Source organism: Condylura cristata, unplaced genomic scaffold (genome assembly GCF_000260355.1).
Source record: "Condylura cristata isolate star-nosed mole 26May11 unplaced genomic scaffold, ConCri1.0 scaffold00023, whole genome shotgun sequence".
Lineage (NCBI taxonomy): Eukaryota > Metazoa > Chordata > Mammalia > Eulipotyphla > Talpidae > Condylura > Condylura cristata.
Window position 1 is genome coordinate 5,319,967 of NW_004567124.1, and position 20,886 is coordinate 5,340,852.

The 20,886-nt window shown below is 53.8% G+C and overlaps 1 protein-coding gene and 1 long non-coding RNA gene across 4 annotated transcripts in view; one reads left to right on the plus strand and one right to left on the minus strand.

Annotated features, from left to right (window-relative positions):
- The first annotated feature begins 247 nt into the window (after nucleotides 1–247).
- LOC105853998 lies at nucleotides 248–4,911 on the plus strand. Of its 3 annotated transcripts, none has more exons than XR_001145728.1 (3): nucleotides 248–1,017; nucleotides 1,293–2,447; nucleotides 4,834–4,911. It is a non-coding gene; the product is annotated as an uncharacterized LOC105853998 (long non-coding RNA). The 3 variants fall into 3 exon arrangements; XR_001145729.1 differs by lacking the exon at nucleotides 4,834–4,911 and having other exon boundaries at nucleotides 1,293–1,415; nucleotides 2,235–3,418; XR_001145730.1 differs by lacking the exon at nucleotides 4,834–4,911 and adding an exon at nucleotides 3,360–3,416.
- SMAD3 (SMAD family member 3) overlaps nucleotides 4,834–20,886 on the minus strand; it is a 105,684-nt gene continuing 89,631 nt past the window's right edge. The window contains exons 5-9 of the mRNA XM_004687647.2: nucleotides 19,924–19,974; nucleotides 10,970–11,182; nucleotides 9,383–9,520; nucleotides 7,267–7,411; nucleotides 4,834–5,081 (exon numbers count right to left, since the gene is read on the minus strand). Coding sequence (XP_004687704.1) covers nucleotides 4,958–5,081; nucleotides 7,267–7,411; nucleotides 9,383–9,520; nucleotides 10,970–11,182; nucleotides 19,924–19,974 — 671 coding nt within the window. The 3' untranslated portion in view covers nucleotides 4,834–4,957. The remainder of the gene's footprint in view (nucleotides 5,082–7,266; nucleotides 7,412–9,382; nucleotides 9,521–10,969; nucleotides 11,183–19,923; nucleotides 19,975–20,886) is intronic.

The following is a 20,886-nucleotide window of genomic DNA, read 5'->3' on the forward strand; positions in this document are numbered from 1 at the left end:
CCAATAGCCAGCAGGCTGCTAGATAGGAGTCTGAAGCTCAGGATTGATGTCTGGCTTATAAATACTGATTTGGGAGTCGTTAGCATTTATGTGGCTTGAAATCATGCCGGTGGATGAGATCACTAAGGGAAGAATGTCAAGAACACCAGCATCGAGGGAGCAGGCAGAAGGGAGCGCCTGGCCAGGGAAGAGGACAAGGTGGAGGAGAACTGGCATATGGGGGGGGGGGGGGGGGGTGTGTGGAATCTTTCCAGAAGGGAGGTTCAGTTAGCTGCAGCAGAGCTAATGGAGACCCAGGAAGACATGCACTTAGGACTTAAAGAATAGGGGAGTCAGAAAGAGAATGCTTGAGGGAGGTGGAAGATGATTTAGTTTGGGGTGTTCTGTTTTGAAGTGTTAATAGGCAGCAACAGCTTAAAGTTGTGGAGCTCAAGAAATGGGTTAGAGATGTGGATTTGCTGAGAAATACAGACTAGCTGAAACTTTGGAAAGTTTAAGGGGCCCTCAGAGGTGGAGACTGGCCAAAGAATCACATAGAATTTGATGCTGATTATGGAGGCCAAATCCATAGGCCAGTGGTGCTTGGATTGTGCTTGTAGATGTCTTCAAGTAGCAAGATTCCTTGTAAAAATGGCACCATTAAAGGAGCCTGTTATTCCTGCCCATTCTGTCCTCCACCCCCCAAACCAAATAGTATTCTACATTTTAATCTTGTTTCTTAATCCACTGGGATCAGTATAAGATTCAGTCAAGGAAGCAATTCTGAAGTCTTTTGCTCACAGAAGTAATGTGAGCTGCGTGCAAATCCTCTTACCTATGACTCTAAAATGACCTCTGTGCCTGTGGGAGGGTGAATTTGGTGGCACTTAGGACACAGTGACAATATGGAAGAGACAGGCCGGCAAGGGACACGACAGCACAGAGACATCATCACGGGACTTGTGCAACAGCTGGACGAGGCGGCAAGAGATACACCATTTAGGAAACCAGGGCCCCTGGTACCGAGTGTGGCCTGTGGTGAGTGAATAGGGCAGCAGGGTATTGTTGAGGCGGGGGGGGGGGGGGGGGGCCTGGTTTGTAGCCACTTTTCCGCCGGGTGTCCTTGCAAATGTTCTCCCCAACCAGATGTGGCACAGGAGCTTTTCAATGAAAAGTTTATTAGAAGGGCACTTACAGGGAGAAAAGGAAGGGACACAGCTCTTAACAATAAGGGTACAATGCTTAAACAGGTGCTCTTAAGATACAAAAGTTAGAAAAATCTAAAACACTATAAATACATGCTTTTTACAAAGGTATTAAAAGGTCAGGCTGGCTGAGAAGTGAAGGTCATCAACCTCCTCCAGCGTCTGTCCCCCCACCCAGACACACCAAACGAGTCGGAGCCGCCCTTCTGGAAAGCAGCAGTGAGTGTGAAGGTACGTCCTCCTCTCTGTAACACTCTCAAGCTGCGGCAGGGGCTTGGGGCAGAGGAGGGGCCTACCATGCACTGCCTGTTCTTATATGCTGTACTGGTTCTAGCTGGTTGGGGTTTCTAGATGTTGAACCAAAAAGCCAAGGCACCCTCAGCCAATATTCAGAACTGGCATGCCCCTCAACTCCTCTCATCCCACAGACAGAGGCTAGGAGAACTTGCCAGCTTTCTGCAAAAAAAAAAAAAATTAAATATCTGTCCTTGAATGGTTTTAAGAAATTATTACATAAATATAAAAACACCAGAATGCTATAGTATACATTACTTCAGCATAAAAAAAAAAATTAGAGTCACAGAATGTCTCAATCCAGTTTACACGACAGGCAAATTACGTGATAGCTGTGTTTCTGAAAAGTTGCCTAGGTATCAAGTTAGCTCTCAGACACCCTCCCATCTGACAGGCCTCACCTGATCCAGATCTTTGTGTAAATTAAGTAGCTGAGCTCCTTACAAGGATAAGGTATATTGTGAAGGGAACACTTGTGCCACATAAAGCAAAAGGTGCCACTCTGCCACCTAAAGTCACCCACAAAAAAACAGCCCAGAAAGTAAACCCGTCTTCTCTCACACTGCTCACCTCTCATGAAGTCCCTCCCCTCCTCCTTTGTAATGGCACAGGAGAGTGGCCTAACGTGGCTCTTCAGGGCACCTCAGAAACAGCAGCTGGGCTAAGAATGAAATCAGATACTTGCTTTCTCCCCAGCCTGCTCACGTGCATGACATGCATACTACCTAATATTCCTCTTTTGTGGTTTCATTAAAGGCATTTTGCCCTGGAATATTCCAAAACTCTAGGAAGCCGAGGAAAGATGGAGAAAAACGAAAACTAAGCACAAGATCTGTGCCATAGCTCATTCCAATCCACTAACAACAATTTAAAAAAATAACCACCATGGTCAATGAAAGAAAAAAAAAAAAAGAACCAGGCAGCATAAGCACAATGGAGAACTCTGCCAGCAGCCGTGTGCCTCCTCAGGTAAGTCATAACAGCCCTGCTCCTGACCCCAGGCTTCTCTTAAAATGTCAGGTCTCCCGCAGCCTGCCAGGAAGGTGGCCAGCTGAGATGATGTTCCAGCACAGGCCTGTAACCAGAACCCGCTGGAAGGATCTGAGCTACTAAATAAAGTCAGGAAGAAGGGGAGTAGGGAGGAGCGAAAAAGGGAGTAAGTTGGCTCCTGGGGGCGGTGCCGAGGAGGAGGATGTGTGTTAGCTACTCTCAGATCAGTGTTGGCATAACCCACAGGGTGAAGGCCCCGGCGGCGTGGCAGTGAGCCTAGGACAACGCATGCGTGGAGCGTTGCCTGGACAGCACCCTCTGGGACTGCCCTGTTTCCTCTGGCCCCTTCCAGCTGTCCGTACAAGAAGTGTTTAATGCATACATGCCATGCGGTCAAGAAGCGCCAAAACTAAAAGAAGGGCCACTACTATTATACATGGCCTACCTACACATCCTCCTCCAATGGTCTATTTTATAAAGAATCTGGGCCAAGGAAGTAGCTTTTGGAAAAACAGAAAAACCTCATGCCTCCCCCAGAAGCAGCCTTTAGCTCTTCTTGAGGAGGTTAAGGAACCATCCAGCTGTAACCAAACAGGACTGCTGGCTCAGCTGCACCTGGAGGATACTGCTCAGGACTTCAGGGAGGCTCTGTAGTTGGGGCCAAAATTCATAGCTCAGGTGTCATACCTGACCTCAGGCATGCACACACGTCCCAGAGGGTCTCGCAGCCATGAGACTCTGTCCACAGAGGGCGCCAGGCCCCAGCTTCAGACCTGCATATATTGTCCCTCGCAGGTAGCATAAGGGGTTTGTGTGTTGTCTCTGGGTTCTCTGCTGAGAACCCATGTGAGACTACCTAGCTCTGCTCTGAGAGTGCTCCTGTCTCCTCAGGATGCTTGGAGAACAGCCCTCCTACATGGAAAGCTCAAGGCTACAGCTCAGATCCTGCAGGTGAGGTTCCAGGAAGCTCCCAACATCTATCTCCATGTAGCATCAGAAATGTCATCACATTTGCGATTTATACCTGCCAAGAGTTACATACTCTCCATTTCACCCGGAATAAGACAGGACTTCCATAGGAAATCCTTTTTTATTTTTCCTCATAGAAATCCATCTAAAAATATGGGATAACTCATACAAAAACAGCAGCAAAAAATAAAGTACCAATTACAAGTGGCAATTATGTCTGCTGTGTTCTGCAAAGGGCCAGTCCAAGAAAAGGGCTTTTTTCCAGTTGAAATAATTTATAATAGTTTTTCTCACTAATTGCTAGTGGGAGCTAGTATTTACTTATTATATTATACAATATAACTGCCAGACTTGTCGCTGATGCTCCTCTGCCATGAGCTAGATAATCATATATCCCAGGGGAAAGATGACAGACCTCTTTGCACCAAGCCTGTAATTTTCAAAGGTGTAAAAAAAATTTAATAGCCCTTTTCACTTGCCTGTGTTGGCCTGAGATTTTTCCCTTCTGGTGAATTTGTCTCTGTTAATTCCAGCTTCCAAAAACTGCTGGCAGGTGTCTTCTCAACAAAGCCTAGAAAAGCTGCACCTTGGGAGAGGCGTTGCCGGGTCCCAACTCTGGCTTCCCAGTCAATGTGCCAACCAGGGATTTTTAAAAATATATAAAACAAACATTTTAAAAGAGCATATGATAAATGTCATTTAATTAATGCAATTGACTACATAAACCAGTAGAGCCGAATGCATGAGAAGATGGAGAATGACGAGGCCTTCGCCGTGGAGTGCTGCTTTAGCCCCAGACTCCTGTCACAGCCTCGTGCTTCCCCTGAGTACTTCACGTGCTTCCAAGTTGAGAGTGACGTGATAACAGAAACTATACCTTGCATACGTACTGCGCCGCAGCAGGTCCTTCCCGCTGCTCGCCGTGAGAAAGGACAAATAGTATCAGGTTTTTAAAAAGGAGTCTGTCACCGACTTTTCCTACTGTCCTCCCCTGCACACCAAACAGCATGCTCCACGAGGAAAGGGGGACAGACCCCCCCCCCCCAAATCAGTCCAGCTCCCAGGTACGGGGTCTGCAGCAAGCTGAGCCCAGGAAAGCTCAGCTGAGGTGGTATCAGAGTGCCAGGGCTGAGGTTTGCCTGTGTCCCGGGAGGCTTTTCCCTACAGAGAACAGCCTTCCGTGGTGAAGTCCACGCTCCAGTCCTAGACAGAGGGTCATTTCTTGTTGATCAGTGACAACCCAGGTGCTGTTGTTAAGGAAGGGGCTGGGGTGAAGGAGCAGATGGTGAAACTACTACCTGTTCACTCAGGTCATCAGCAGTAGCCAAGGAGCAAACTGGGTCTAGCAGACAAGGCTGTTGATAAAACCCATCCCTGGTTTTTGCTCCTGTTTCAGAAACCAGGTTGGTGCTGCTTTGGTGGAGAACAGTTTCTTCTTGAGAACAGTGAGCTGAGTGCTGACTTCTTCACATCCTCCGAGGCCATTTCCCCAAGCCCGCTCGCCCCCTCACGCACTATCTCTAAGACACGCTGGAACAGCGGATGCTTGGGGATCCCATCTGGGTGAGCACCTTGTCAAGCCACTGTAGAGGCCCGTTCAGGTGCAGCTCGATCCAGCAGGGGGTACTGGTCACTGTCTGTCTCCTGTAACATGGGGAGAGAAAAGATGGCACAGGAACTTAAAAGGTGTCTGAAAGGACCCACCAGTCAGAACAGCAATCCCCGCACTGGTGACTGTCCTCCTTCCAGCGCTGGCCTGCTCGTTCCTGCCTACAGGAGAGAACTTTGACTCCATCCGCTTCTCTTGACAGGGAAGGAGGTAGCCCTTGAGAAGTTAAAGGCAAGTTCTAAGGCACTCCAGAGGCCCACCAGTTCCTATGACAGGGCCCCCAGCAGCAATCCTCCAGCCTGGGCAAAGTTCTCTGGATTCCATATGTCCTGAGTGGGCACCACAACTCTCCAAGCCCCAGAGGCCTTGATGACGCGTGTCTGTCTGATTGAGGGGTGTTTTTTACAATGTGCCGACAGTCCACATGCCGTTGGTTCCCAATGTGCTGATATAATTCCCATCTATGGCCTTATTTTGGAAAATCTTACGAGCAGTGCAAGCCATGGAACAATTACTGGAAAAAAACAAGGCACACCACACGTTTCTTTTCCCCAAAGCACTTTGTCTAAATTCAGGCTGGTCGATGACGTAGCTTGCAGGCGAGCTCCCAGAGGCCTCCCCTGAGCAAAGGCTATCTGCTGAGGCTGACGGCACTGGTGCCAGCTGGGGTGAGAGGCCTGGGCGCTGCTAACAGACACCTCGCAGAAGGGATGAAAACTTACTCTCCTTGGCCCAGGAGCCGGAGGAGGGCAGACTGTTCTGGGAAAGGGCCGCGCCTGCCAGTTAGGCCGTGCAGTGCTGCCAGTGTGTCCTGCACAGTGACTCTCTGGTCCAGGGGACAGCTTCTGCCACCAAGATCATCTCCCCAGCCCTCAGAGCTGCAGGGGCACCACCCTCTGTGCTTGGCTTACGTTTTGATTTTTTTTTTTTATGGGGGGGGTGGGGAGAAGGGTTCACAAATGGACGTGCACAGTCTTCCCCTTAGCTCTTTGAGGTTCATCTTTAGATGTTTTCCTTCCCCACTAAAAGAAAATTAATGCTGTAACCTTTCAATTCTTCCCCTAAATGATTGCAGCCAGGCCCAAGAGATGAGCAGAAATGTCTGTGGGGCTGAACCTTTGGGCTTGGGCTGATGTCCTAAGGTGGGAATTATTGGGTTTACATTCTCCTGAGATCTGACCACTTTAGTGCACAATGGCTTCCTCATCCTGGATTTCATGAAGACCCCAGGGACCAAGGTGCTGTGTTCTGTGGCACCGAGACAGACATGGGGAACAGCAGCTAAAATACGGTAAATGGAAGAGGATTTTACGGACTGAAATCCTCTAATGAGAATCTGACTTTCCATAAGTCATGCTCATCTGGATTTCATTATGAACAGTGGCCCAGCGCCAATATTGAAATGGGTTTGGCCTGGGTGCAGAATGACTCCAAAACAAAATGGATTCCAAACATCTGGAAAAATGAAGAGAAGGGGAGAGTAACTTGCAAGGCGCTGGCTGCTCCAGCTGACGTGTGGGTACCTCCGTCTGCTGCAGGAGCTGCGGCTGGGAAGGGGGGGCTTGGAGCAGGAAAGGCCACACAGCCTTGGCTCATGCCTGACCATGTGTGGAAAGAAAAGGGACTGGAATCGCTAAACCCAACCCAGAGTGGTCAGAATAAAGAGCAGACCATGTAGGCCCGTGCCACGTTTAAACCAATATCTGAAATTCTGAAAAAGCTGTTTGTTTCCTGAGCAAGTACATTTCGTTCCTTTGTGATTACCCAAATTTCTTCCCTCCCCTGCTCTTCAGGTTTAATAGCCTAGATCTTCAGGCTGGAGTCCTCAAGACAGAGATGGCACCTCACCGGGGGTAGGGATAGTGAGATGAAGACAACTCCCTGCTGGGGGTTGACGCAAGTTGTCTGCCCAGAGGAAGGGGAAGCAGCTGAGAGGACACAGTTCTAGACTGGCCTTTCTAACAATTCCTGCAGGCCACTTCCCCTCTGTGGGCCTTCATTCACTCAGCCACACAACGCCCTCACCCAGGGTTGCGGTGAGTTGTGTATGCTTGCAGCACTCAAGAAACTGAAGTGCCAGCACACTAATTCCTTATCTAGTGGGACTGGGCCTTTCCCATGAGGCCGCGGGCTCAGTGATCCCTGGTGTCTGTTCAGGAGGGTGAGGGCAGTACAGCTCATCTCTGTGCTGTACTGTGGCCACGGGGCTCCGGACCTGACCTGTATTCTGCTCCCCAGCCTTTGACAAAGCTCATGCGGATGGTGCACATTCGCGTCAGCTGGTAGACGGCCTCGAAGCCCTGGTTGACAGATTGGGCCAGGAGGGCAGCAAACTCCTGGTTGTTGAAGATCTTTAGGTTGCATCCTGCCAACAAGACAAAAATGGTGCTTATCAGGATGGACAAATTCAACGCTACCTTTCTGGCTAAAGGCACCCCCGGACCACCCAGAACATGACGATACACACAGCCAGGGTGACACGGTGCTGGGCTGACTACAGGCTGCACACCCAGCACCTCACTGGGGATGGGTCCCCCTACCCGGGGAGAGGGGTGTTAAATGCTGGCCTGTGGGCTCCAGCTCCTAAAGCAGTAGAGTGCTAAGGAGATTGTAATGTGGGTTCCTGAGAGCAAGCAAGATGGTTGGGAGAGGTTCCCTTGCCCTGAGTAGAGGGGCCAAGGGTCCCAGAAACCTTCCTCCCAGGCTCCTCCAGGAGCACGCTGGGGCCAGGAGGGAGGAGAGCTAGGCCACATTTTGGCCTTTGGGCACAAAACTGGGTTGGTGTGACTTTCAACACAAACTAAAGGTGTGTCTTAATTCTCCAGGCAGTAAAACTAGAGACAGGCACAAATAAAGTCTAAAATAAATCTCATCTGAAGTTCTGCCACCTGAATGCCAGGAATGTGTCAACCAGAAAAATAAAGACAAAAGCACATGCCGGAAATGTCCCAAAGGTAAGCTGAGGTGACACTAACAGGCCCACACTGGGATCCTGATCGTGCTGTATGATACTGGGGTGGTTGGCCACTCATTCTTCATTAAAAAAACAAAAAAAAACGAGAGGCTGGCCTCCTGGGTCCCCCTGGCTCTGACATTGAGCTAAAACCACCACCCAGCCAACTGGGCCCTCACCAGAAAGATGGGGAAGGTTAGGAAAGGAGCAGGCAGAACGCCAAGGCGGCAACTGAGTTTCCGCTTCTTGTTTTCTCCAAGGGGAACTGTGGTGAAGCTGGGCCACAATGGGTTTGGCCCCCAGCTGAACCAAGAGGCAGAGCGGTGCTCAACTCCAGAGTTCCAGTCAGGCCACGTCTCACCCTGGATCAGCCACTTACCACCTGCTAGAGCTCTGTGTCTCAAGGCAGGTGGCTTACCCTCTCAACTCGTCTCAGCACTGTATTGTCAGACTTCTGCATCCCTGTGTTGACTGCCGTGGACTGCCATTCCATCATCCTCTGCGACTTAGTGGGCAGGAAAGGACATGCCACACGTGGTTACTGGCTTTACCAGAGCCCCCCGTCTCAGTCCTGGACCGCCCACCCAGTGGCTGCAGCCCACATGAGAAGAGGGCTGTGACGGGACTTTTTGCCTCAGTTCAAGAGGCCTGAGCTGGATCAGCCTCCAGCCTGGTTTTGCTGCCCAGTCTGACCCTGTCCAAGCTGCCTCTGGGGTGTAGCCTCTTGGCTACAGGGGTGAGTCATCCGCTCAGCTCTGAAAGCCCTCAGCATGTCCCCAGAATGAAAGCAATCCTTTTTCATGTTCTTCCATGGTCTGAGCCTCTATCACCTTGGGGTCTCTGCTCATAATTGTCCCTTTTTGCCTGAAATGCTGCCTCGGTCCCTGCCACCCTGTGCATAATGCCTACCCATCCTTCAGGGCCCTTCCCTCTATGACGGGTCCTGATCCATCCCTAGAGCCCAAACATCTCTTCAGTGCTGCGGCGGCGCCCTCCCTTCTGTTAAACCCCTTTGTGTCTCATCTGTACACACTGCTGGTGTGTGAGGTGAGCGCACAGGATCGGGGCCTCCTTCATCCCCACAGCCACTCACGCCGTTGCCCTGCACCTGCATGTTTGTGGAATGAAGGGAGCGGGCACATGCCTGAGCATCTATGCTCACTGGGCAAAAAGCAGGGGCTTGTGGGCAAAGGCATTCTTGCCAGGTACTGCTCCCTGGGGATTCCGGGGGGGCACATTAAGACAGTAAGGCCGAGAGGAGCCTATGCCAAGCACCTCCAGGTTGGCGATGCAAACGCCAAGGAGAGAACGAACTGTCTCCAGCATCCCAAGCTTGTCCATGGGGATGCTCAGGACCTGGGGGCAGGGTGGGGGTGGCATTACCTGGGGGGATCTTGCAGACTGTGGCCGGGTGCCAGCCATAGCGCTGGTTGCAGTTGGGGGACTGGACGAAGATGGCGCTGTCGCTGAGGCACTCTGCAAAGACCTCCCCTCCGATGTAGTAGAGCCGCACGCCTCGCCCTGCAGAGAAGTGTGTCAGACCGGACCCCACGCCCTCCGCACAGCCACTGATGCCTAGGAAGCGGCCGAGCTGCTGCGGGACTGGGTCTTTGCCAGCCAGACAGGACCCAAGCCTAAACCCACACATGTGAAACGATGGGTGATGCTGGGTTTGTAAAAAGCTGGGGAGGTGGAGGGCGAGGAGGACAGGAAATAAGCTTCCGGAACGCCCTCTGCCACTGGCTGGCCAGGGGCCCCAGTCAAGTGACTTGTCCCCTGGGCCTGTGTGTGTAAAATGGGAATCGCCACGCCCACCTCAAGGAAGTGAGTGGTGAGTCGGTTGCTACTGCTAGGCCCGTCCCACTCCAAGATGCAGGAATTCTTTGAGCAAGTCCACAGGGACAGCTCAGTGCCACCCCCTGTACCTGTCTCCCCTCGGTGCATTTCTGTAAAACGTTCTAGAGGTGTGTATCATTTACATTCCCTTCACCTCATACATCCACTCCAGATGGACAGAAATCATTTTCAAATTGGCTCTGCAGTTTTGTAAAACACTCCGGCCATGAGTGCTCTCTTGCCCAGGAAGTGCTGCTCTTGGGGAAGGTGCCCAGAGGCCAGGAAAACAGGTGCCACCCAGATTCAGCTCTTAAACCGGAGCCTGAGGGAAGGGTGCGGGCTCAGTGCAGGGACCATTACATCACTGTGACCCTGGCGGCAGGGCTCACCCCTCGGCCCCCTGAAGAATGAACACGCCAGCCTTGGCCTCTAGCTTCCAGGTTTCTCTTTACGGTAACATCATCTCCTCAAATCACCTGTGATCACCCAAGACAGTGTACAGACAAGAGCAGGGGTGCTCAGATTCACCTGGGACAGATCCCTGCTGCTCTCCCCAGTGCATGAATTCACCTGGAGCTCCTGTGCATCCCGGGGCTATAGGGTGATGAGGGGACACAGCCCTCCCAAGGGACCCTGCATGCAAGGTTATGACTATCCCTGGCAAGGTAGTGTGAGCCAAAGTGGCACATGCCAGGTGTCCTCTCCCCTTGACTAACAAAGTGCCCGTTGGCCCCGTTCTGGGAGCAGGGCGTTAGCCTCTCCTGAGCCTCCAGCAGCAGGCAGTGCTCTTCTGAGCCTTTCCTAGAATCATGTGAAGTTAACAAAAGATCCCTCGATTGACTCCCTGCTTACTCTCCTATCTGGACTCAAAGCAGTTTTACTAGAATCTCGTGTGGCTTTCCTCACAGGCTTCCCTTTCTCATTACGTGGTTTCCTCTGTAGCTTTTAAGTGTTCATAGGTGATCCGTGTCACCAAATGAGAACGACCCAGCAACACAAACCCTACCTACCATCTTCCCCTGAATCCTGGAGCACAGGATTTGGGGTGAATCTGCTCCTGTTCCCAGCAGCGGGTGCCGGGTGGTGGTAGGGGTGGGATGTGCACGGCAAAGACTACCGGGGTGGGTCCCTCACCGATGTGCCTCCTGGTGAGCTCCACGGCAGCATTCCTGTTGACATTGGAGAGCAGCCCCAAGCAAAAGCGCTCCGAGTTGGAGGGGTCGGTGAAGCCATCCACCGTCATGGAGGGCTGCGAGGCGTGGAACGTCTCCCCGACGCGCTGGTTCAGCTCGTAGTAGGAGATGGAGCACCAGAAGGCTGGCTCGCAGTAGGTGACTGGCTGCAGGTCTGAAGACAGGAGAAGCCCATGGTCAGTGGGATATACATGACCGGGTCCTTGGGGTGCTCCGGGAGAATCCCCACTTTCAGAGGGCATTGCTAATCCTGCTGCCCTCACAGCTTTTAGTGCATAAAACGTGCAGGATCCAAGAGGACAAGATGCTCAGATGACTCATGGCTTTTCACCTGCCCGGCCACATCATGTGAAAAGCCATGGGTTCTTAGTTTTAGCCCAGAGCAGGAGCAGGCGGCCCCTGGATAAAGATGCTGGACACGCTTGCTGTGGTCAGGCCACTCTATGGAGGCGCTCACCTCCCCGCCCCTCTCCCATGGCCTCCAAAGTTATCTACCCCAGTTACCCCTGTCCCCCTAAAGGGTTATCAGCCCTGGGCTCTGCTGGGTATTTGCTAAATCCACTGAACAGCAGCACCCATGCCTATTGACCAGGCTGGCCAGTGGGGGACCCGTGCTGTGCCTCAGCTCACAACCCCCACAGATGCTGTCGTTGCCTTGGGTTGTCTGAAGTAGTAATCAAGGGCTCCCCAAAGCAAAACCACCACCTTGTTGGTTTTCTTAGAAGAGTCCGGGGACCCCTGAGATAGTCTGCCTCTCACATGATTGCACATTCACCTTTCCTGTAACTCCTCAACCCTCCTGTCACCTCTAGTGATTCTGAGTTCCAGCCTCCCAGTCCTGGGCCATCCCTCACCCTACCTCACCTGTGCCAGGCCACCGCATTCCCGGCACTCCAATCTAGTCCTTCCCACTGCTGCTGCGCACCCCTAAGCTGGGAGCATCATCACCTGCTAGAGCACCACCTTTGGCTAGAAAATCACAGTGTGGCTCATTCCTGCTACTCCATATGAGGTCCCCATTCTGGATCACAAACCCTGGCTACTAAATGTATTTGGAGCTGCCTGGTGACTCGGTGCATGTTGGGGGTCTGGGGAGAAGGATGGCACTTGTGTGCCAAGCCAAGTCTCAGCCCTGGTCTGAGACCTGCTCGCTGTCTACCAGGTAACTTAGAGGCAAGAAGCCAGCAGGAGCCCCAGCTCACCCGGCCTCTGAGGGTGGGTAGAGCCAGGCACAGGAGTGGTGATGGTGGGGGGAGGGAGGGAGACATCCCACACCCTCAGGGGCGGGTGAGGTGCATTACCAAAGAAATGTGAGCAACTTGGGGGATACTAGGTGACCCCCCTCAAGGCCAAGTGGTCCTGGTCTACTGTTAGGGCTTGAGTTTTCTAAGGATAGAGAGAAAAGGGCCACACGAGATGCAAACAGATACCATCCTGCCCTCCACACATGTCCAGGAATTCTCTGCTGGAGCTGGACTCCTACATCCAGTCTCCCAGTCTTGGAAATGCTGGAGTTTGGGGCCAGAGGATCCCTTGCTTAGAGAGGGGAGGGGCATTCTGAATTACAGAGCACTGTACATTTGGGAGCACCCCAGTCTCTACCCACTAGATGCACCCTTCCATCTTCCTGTGACAGCAGGAAGTGTCTCTAGATGTCTTCTTGGGGGCAAAATAACCCCCAGCTGACAACCACCACCTTAGACGTTGAGCCAGGCCCTGGAATACGAGCTTTACGACTAAAGGGCGCAGCAGTGTGTCCCGCTCCAGACGGAGGAGCTATGGCTTCATGGGAGCATGGGGTCTGTGTATGGACTGAGGGGCCGCAGCTACTAACAATGGCAACTTGATTCTATGAACTTGAGATCGCCTGTTCCTGTCCTGACCGCTGTAAGAGGGGCGCTGCCCTTCTTTCCTCTCTTCCTAGGTGGCGCAAGAGGAGGAACAGAGGGGACCTGAGCTCCTCAATGGGAACAGAGGAGCAATGCAGGCACTGTGCCCCCAAGGTTGGGGTGAGCCCTGTTGGCCATATCTGGCTCTGGCTTTGCCCGATGCTTCAACATTCCAGTGAGATAAGCTGTATTCTAGACAATGTGGTCACTAAAATGTGAGCTATGTTGCTTTGGAAACCTAAAAAAAAAAAGCCCAATGCAATCCAAGCATTCACAGTGGTCAGACATGTCAAGCCAACAGGTGCTGCTGGGCAGGGCTGGGCAGGGCTGCTGGCCACCACTTCCAGGGCAGGCACTGCTGACCTTGCTGTGTGACCTGCAGGACACAACTCTTCTCTGGCCTGAACAGTGGCTTTACAGCCTGAAGCTGACATCTAGGTCACTGCTGCAAGCATGGTCAGCCTGAGGCTGCCTGATGTGCTCATCAAAGTGCAGAACAGAGTCCTCACCCCGGAATTACACAGTTTTGTCCAGCTCTGCTGGGCTTAGTCCAGCTAGAGAAAAAGTGAGGCTTGCAGGGAACATTGACATCGTCCGCCCATCCGAAGAAAAGCTGGCAAGCTGCCCATTGGGTAGCATGGTGCCAGAACCTTACTCTGGCAAAGTGGGGGGTTTCAAGGCACCTCAGAATCAGGGAGGGGCTTGGGGGCCACCCCCGAGAGGCCCTCCCAAGCTGATCTGAACTCTTGTCCAAACATTCCGGCAAACTTGCAGACACACTGGACAGTGTTGTGGAAAACACTGAATGCAGGAGCCTGACACATAATTAAGATGATCCTGGTTTGGGGGAGCAGTGTAATCAGGCCAAGGCAGAGTCTTGGTACCATTTCAGACAGTGCTGTTTGGATGAGCCGAAGCAGAGCAGCAGTACAAGTTGTGCATTTATAATTCCCTGCAAGCCAACGCTGCCTGTCACCTCCCTCCCTGCCATCACCTCAGCTACTTCCTCCAAGTATTATAACAGAAGCTGCACATCAAAGAGTAGGCAGGTTCTGTCCTGAACGGCACTTCAATGTAAGACTTCGTGTATGACCTCGTTTCTTTTCCTCCAAAGGGCTTATCCACATAATGGTTAAGTACAAGAGTAACCTAAAGTATACTGGAAAGGAGAAAACTATTAATGGGATAATAAGAAGTCACAACTTTTGAAAGAACTCTGTGGCTCTGAGCTTCCTAGCAGACAAAGCAAAAAGGGAGGATAATATGCTGCATGTTCTGGTTGATGCACAGACAATGCTTTCTAGTTCCACAGAGGAAACAAAGCTGGTCCTGGCACTAAATCTTAACAGAAATCTGACAGGTGGCAACTCTGCTCCATATCAATCAAACCAGCCAGCCAGCCAGCCATGCTATCTTGGGTTCCCAACAAATGCAAGAGCAATTGTACATATGTTTGTTTCTTAACATGCCATTCAAAGGCTCCCCTGGGAGGATGGCTCTACAGGCTAAGGTAACTCCCTCCACTGAACAGTGATGTGCTTCTACAGGTCCGGGACACACACCTGGGGTGGTGTATGGTGGCCCATGCCAAGGCTTTCCCTTTGCGCAGCCCAGCTCTGGGCCAGACTGCTGAGTCTGTGCTAATCTTTCTTCCTGGAGCAGAGGTGTTAGAGACACAGGAACCTCCAGCTCCAGCCATTCTCGGGGCCCCGGCCCCCACCAGTGTGGTGTCGGCCAGACTTCTCGAGTGGCATGGGGCACTTAATTCATGACTGGCTCACTGCCAGCCTACGCATTGGTTGGCTTCAGTTTCGAGTGCTATTCCAAGCTGGCATAGGCTTTCTGTTTTGTTTAAGGAAAAGAAAACAGAATAAAACCCAGAAGGCAACACTTGGATTAAGGGATGCCTATTAAAAACATGTGCAAAGGATCCAAAAATGGTAAAGGAAAACGGGGGAGGCCTGAGGGGGGCAAATTAACATTCTACTATAATCCAAAAGCAAGGGGCAGGCAAAAGCCAAAAGCACTGATGCCACAAGGCTAAAGGTCAAACCCAAAAGGGACCGGCCTCATTTGGGCTCTCTTCACTGGGGAGGGCCAGGAACTCCAGCTGGTTCCAGCCCTCTGGACACCTGCACACCCCCCAGCTCTGTCCCTGCTCTGCCTGGGCCTCCGCCCTGCTATCTGTGCACACTCGACCCTCAGGCCCAGCGCGTGTGGGTGTGCAACATTTCCTTACCACTCCATACAGTGTCCCCCCCATACCCTGCCCCCTGGCTAATAGGTAGTTCCTGGGTTGCAGCCCAGCTGTGCCCCAACATCCAGGGCACTAATTCCAGCCTAATTTGTGAAAAATCAGAGCAATAAGCCAGGAGCTACAAGAAAGCACCCAGGGCCCCCTCAGCCCCAGGCTGGTTTACTGCAAGCAGGAACACTGGCCAAGTCCAGCAGCAAAACCAGGGGAGCGTGCAGGACCCTAGCCGGCAGCTGGCTTCCTGTCGTTAGGACACCTGCCTGCAATTTCCCAGGTTTATTGAAGATTAGAGCTTGTCAAGTTTTAGAAAAAGCCTCATGCCATCTCCCGAGGACAGCATGAATCAGGCTGGCCCTAGAACCTGGTCCCCGACCTCTCTGGGGCGCAGCCTGCCCGGCCCAGCCCGTCCCTCTCGCTGGCGGGAGAGGAAGGCGCCCTGCAGAGGTGGCCTCCTGGAGTCCTGCTCAGCCCTGCCAGGGCACTCCCTGTCACCTGGCCGCCATCAGCCAGGGCTGCTCCCAAGAGGCCTCACTGCACTGCTTACTCACCGGCAGGTCCAGCCCCTCATCTTTTCCTCTCTCCACCTCCTTTTCCACCCCATCCTGACTTCAGTGCTTAGGAATTTCCAGGTGACTCAGCCAGCGCCATGTGTCCTAAGAGGAACATCACCTGCTCCCTTCTCTGCAAACAAGGCCCCGGGGTCTGCTGAGAGGCGGTTCCTGGCAATAAGCTGGGCCCACACTTATTCTTTAGGGCTCCTCCTCTAGTCACCAGAACTGGTTTCCAGGAGGCAGGAGGTGTGGGGAGGAAGGGAGACAAGAACAGATGTCCTATGCTTATTTCCTTTTGCAGAATCATTTCTTTACGAGCAGCGTCTCCCTGGCCTGGGGTGGCCCGTATTTCTCTGGTGAGAGCTCGCTGTGTGCCTGCCGCCACCCTGCCATGTGGGATACCCTGGTCAGGAGGAGGCAAGCAAAGGCTGCTGCCGCCACCTCTGTGGCCACCGGCCATGTGCCCGCATGAGCCCGGCGCTCAGCGACCGCACCCCCAGCGTCCCGCCACCGCTCCCCAAAGGACGTCCTGAACTCACGCCAAGCTCCGTGGTGCTGCCTCTCCTTGTGCGGGACCTGCCCACGGCTGTTGTCCTTCCTCCCCTCTGGCTGTGGCCCCTCGACCTCTTCCCAATCCTCCTGGGGGAGCCCCCAGAGCGTGGCTTTGGCCCTCTTTCCTTCCTAAGCTGTGTTTCCCTCCTTACTGAGTTTATCGACTCCCACACCTTTGGCCTGTCCCCCACGGGTGGTTCCAAAGTGAGATCTAGGGGGTGTGGCTGAGACCTGTGGGGATGTAAGGAAGCAGTGCCTGGTAGTGGTCAGATCTGGGAGAGAAATGCGGACCCAACAGGCCTCTCCTCTGCAGGTCTGTGGGGAGCTTCATTGCGCTGGTGCCCTGGGCCGGAGGCCAGAGTAGAGCACAGGCTCCTCACGTTCATCCACCAGAGCACCCGCCTCTCCAACCCCGCCTGGAAAAGGCCTCCCAGCTGCTGGTGGTTTCCAGAGACCCACAGAAGGGGCAGCAGGGAGGGAGAACTGCCAGCAGGATGCTGCCTCAGCACCGAATCCAGAGCATGCCTGGCCTCCCTCCTGACGGTGCAACCTCTTCCAGGACGTAGTTCAGCACTGCATTAGAGGTCTCCACACCTTCCCAGCCAAGGCTGCCTGGTATAACTTGCTGGGCTGGGCCTTGTGAGTCTCAAGTGCCCTCTCCTACCAGCAGTGCTCTAAATCATCCGCCGTCTTCATTGTGTCAGCTTCCTACGTGGGTTTCTGTGGCTGTGAGGGGTCGGGGGGAGGGTGGCTACCAATAATTCCCCCTAGATTTTAAATCCCGCATAGTGGGCAGATTAATCTTTATGGAGCTGTCAGCAGATACCAAATCCCTCCCCCAACCCCCAAAGCCCACTGACTTGTCTGCAGAAAAGAGGGCCTAGTAAGCAAGGCATTTGGGGGCCCCTGCGTTCCCCACAGTCCTCCCGACTTGCCAGCCAGCTGAGCCAGCTGTGCTCAGGGCCAACTGCCGAAGGGGCTGTCCCTGTGGCCCACACCTCCATCTGAGGGCCCATCCCAACACCTCTGCCTCGCAGGAGCCCACTTGGCCTTTGGGGTCCAGCTCACATGCGTCAGGGCGGGGTGCCACCTTGCCCCCTTCAAAGGCTCAGGTATTGGACCTGCTTCTTGCTCTCTGCTGACATAAGTCCTGCCTTATCTAGCCCAACAACACATAAGCTCCTTTATTTGGCTGGGAGTCTGGGGGGCAGGCGTCCTCTTTTAATCATCCCATTGGACTAGACTTGCCAGGCAGAGAAAGATGAGTCGGGAAGCAGAGCAAGCAGGCAGGGCTCCCTATGGGGGCCCCACAGGACACCAGGGTCCTCAGCCTGACGTCTGTCCCCCACTAAAGGCTAGTAAGTGCCCTTCTTGAGCCTGTCCTGAGTGAAGAGGGAACTGGTGTAAACGACCCAGCAGGTCAGGTCCCGCGGCAGAGGGAGCCGGTAGTCTGAGCCCAAAGCCAGGGCTCCCGTGCCCGAGGGGAGCGACCCAGGATGAGTTACTTCCTAGGTGTCCTGACATGTAAGACTGAGACTATGACACTGCCACCTTGCATACTTGGCGTAAATACCGAATGAACACATCTGAAGCCCTGTGAACCTCCCTGGTGGCACAAGGTGTTATGTCTCAGCACTGTGAAACTATCACAGCTGCTGCAGCACAAGTTCAATCCCCACCCATGGAGGTGACCCACATGATGCAGCAGACCTCTCCTGACCCGCCCGCTGCTCCCCTCAGCAGTGTATTTTAGTCAATTCTCCTGTTCTGCTCCCCACTCTGTCTCTGGTGGATCCTCTCACTCCCTGCACCTCTGGCGTGTACCCCAGTTCTTGTATGCATAAATAAATAAAATAAAATCTTAAAGAAAAACAGAAATGTTTGCTATCATCACCACCATCATGCCAGGAGTACATAAAATTTTATGGATGGGTGAAGTGAGTGAGCAGGTGAAGGTGTGTGTTTTGGGGGGCGGAGGGGGGAGGCAAGGGCTTGTCATGCAGGAAGCCGGGTCTCCCAGTCGTGTCTCATCGTGAGTGCTGAGCTGTCTTGTGCCCCCACTCAGATCTTCCCAGCAAAGCGGCCCCCACCCTGCCCGCCAGATTCACACACTGTGCTCTCCTTTGGAAGAAATGCCCCCAGAGGTCTTGAGCCTGAGGTCAGGGCCTGCAAAGGGGGCAGCAAGGAGGGGTCACTGTCAAGAGGATGCTTGTCCAAGTTCAAGCCTGTCCTCCCAGTCCACATGCTCCCGGGAGGACTCACAGGAAACTGTCCTGGGGACAACTTCCAGCCACAGCCACTGAGCCAAGCAGCCAGTGATGCCCAGACACAAAGGCAAACAAATGCCTGCCACAGACTGTCAGCTGGAAGCGCTGCCTTGGCCTGGTGGGGGAAAGGAGCTCAGAGCTTAAACCTCAGCCACCCTCAAAAACTGCAAGGAGGCGTCAAGTTCACGATCACGGCCTTGCATTTCTCAAGGGCTGACCTAGTTTCCAGCCTGCAGAGTTTGCTTTTAACAACTCCATCAGTCCTTCCACCTTGGGAATTTGACTCCCCCTGCAAAGTCCGACACTCAGCGACACTGACAATGGTGAGACGGACTCCAATCTCGCGTCATAGGCCCACGGGCCACCGCTGCCACAGGCCGCCCGCCACCTTGACAACGGTGTGAAGGATGCCACTCTTCATTTGGTGCTACCCAGGGCCGGAAACAGACGGGAACCAGAGCCAGGCCGAGCCAGGCTGCTGCCCCAAGAGCGGACATTAGCTATTGCTTCCCTGAGCGACAGGGTGAGCTACAGCAACACGAGGTGCCTTGGGTTTGAAAACCACCAGACCACAACATCAGAAAGTCCCATCAATAAAAGCAGAGCGAGTATCCTATGTGTTGTGAGGCCTCCGGTGGCCCCCGCCGGAGCTGAAGGGCATGCCAGGAGCAGGAGGTCACTCCTTGGAAACACACCCAGAGTGCAGCCACCGTGGGGCGTCATGGAGCCCACGGCCCAGCTGCCCCAAAACCTCCCGAGACGGTGCAGGGTGGCCACCGGGGCATCTGCCTAGGGACATGTGTTTCCAAACACGAGAACGAACACGTGACATACACCTGCTCCCTGGCCAGGCACGCACACAAGCTGGTCCACACGCAGCCCAAGGCCCGTGCTGACACAGGCGGGGCAGTCCTGGGCAAGGCCCTGGCCTTTCCTCTCGTTCTGGAGAGGCTCTTGCCTTAAGCAAAAGCATGCAGCTCTAAGATGAGGCGCCCAGATAAACCCCGAGGACGTGCACTGGGACGAGGCGGGGCTCCAGCTCGCTGCTGCCCGCGGCTTCGCAGCAAACCACGCAGGCATACGCGGCCGACCACAGGCCCTCGTCTTCCGAGCGCAAGGTTTGGGGGATTTTCATTCACTCACGACTAACTGCCACCCTAGGGAAAATAAAAACCCAGCATGTGGTTGCCTTTCCTGCCACCGCTGTTCTCAGTTTCCGGGTTCTGTGGGTCACCCTGACATCACGGTAACCAGAAACCCCATGGGCTGGACCCATAGTGGAGGATGGGAGGAGAGCCTCGCTTTCTAGGTCTCTCTTCATGCTGGCCCCCAGCCAGAGCTGCAGCTCGAGGGGGTGACAGTCACATGGAGGAGTTACTTACCCAGGGTACTGTGTGCTGGGGACATCGGATTCGGGGATAGGTTTGGAGAACCTGCGAGGTGAGACAGAGTTGTGAGACTTTGTCGACATTCTCGGTCTGGAGAGCCAAGGTATTAAGTGGGGTAGCTCAACACAGCAGGGAGAAAAACTGGGGTGGAGGCTGCAAGGGGTCTGATCGCACACCCCACCAGGCTTCCCCTCCCTGGTCCTAACTGCTCTCCTCTGGCCTGACCGATGAGGGGTGACCCGAGGTTCTTCCACAGCCAGGTGGCTTGAGGATCCCAATCAAGACCCACAGCGCAGGGCTGCCAAGTTCCCAGCTAAGGTGCTCTGACTGTTTAACTCTGCCCCCAGGAAATAAGGGTCAAGGTCCTCTCCCTGGCTGCTCAGAGACACAGCAGCAAAGGCCAGCGTCCGCACGGGGCAGGGTGGGGCTGGCGAGACACCATCAGTCACTGTTCCCAGTGGTGCAGGCACGAGTCCTTCCCCAGGCTCAAGACACTCAGCAAGCGGCCTCAGAAAACCCGCAGCTCAGACACCGGACTGGCATTTCATGCCAGATCTGACACCGCCTGGGGAGGAGCCCCAACATACCCAGCTCTTGTTACCACCGTTCCTCCATCCTCAACCTCAGGTTAAAAACAAAACAAAACAAAACCACCACCATATGGTATCAGCCTAAAACGCCAAATGACAGTTCTCCAGAGTGACAGACATGCTGCCCCCCACCGCTCCAACTCTGTAGCGTGGCCCCAGGAGAGGAGGCCTGGGAGTGGGGAGAGGAGGCCGGGAGCTCCAAGAGCCGGGAGAGGAGGCTGGGAGAGGAGGCCCCAGGAGCCGAGAGAGGAGGCCCCAGGAGCCGAGAGAGGAGGCCCCAGGAGCCGAGAGAGGAGGCCGGGAGAGGAGGCCCCAGGAGCCGGGAGAGGAGGCCAGGGGAGGAGGCCCCAGGAGCCGGGGGAGGAGG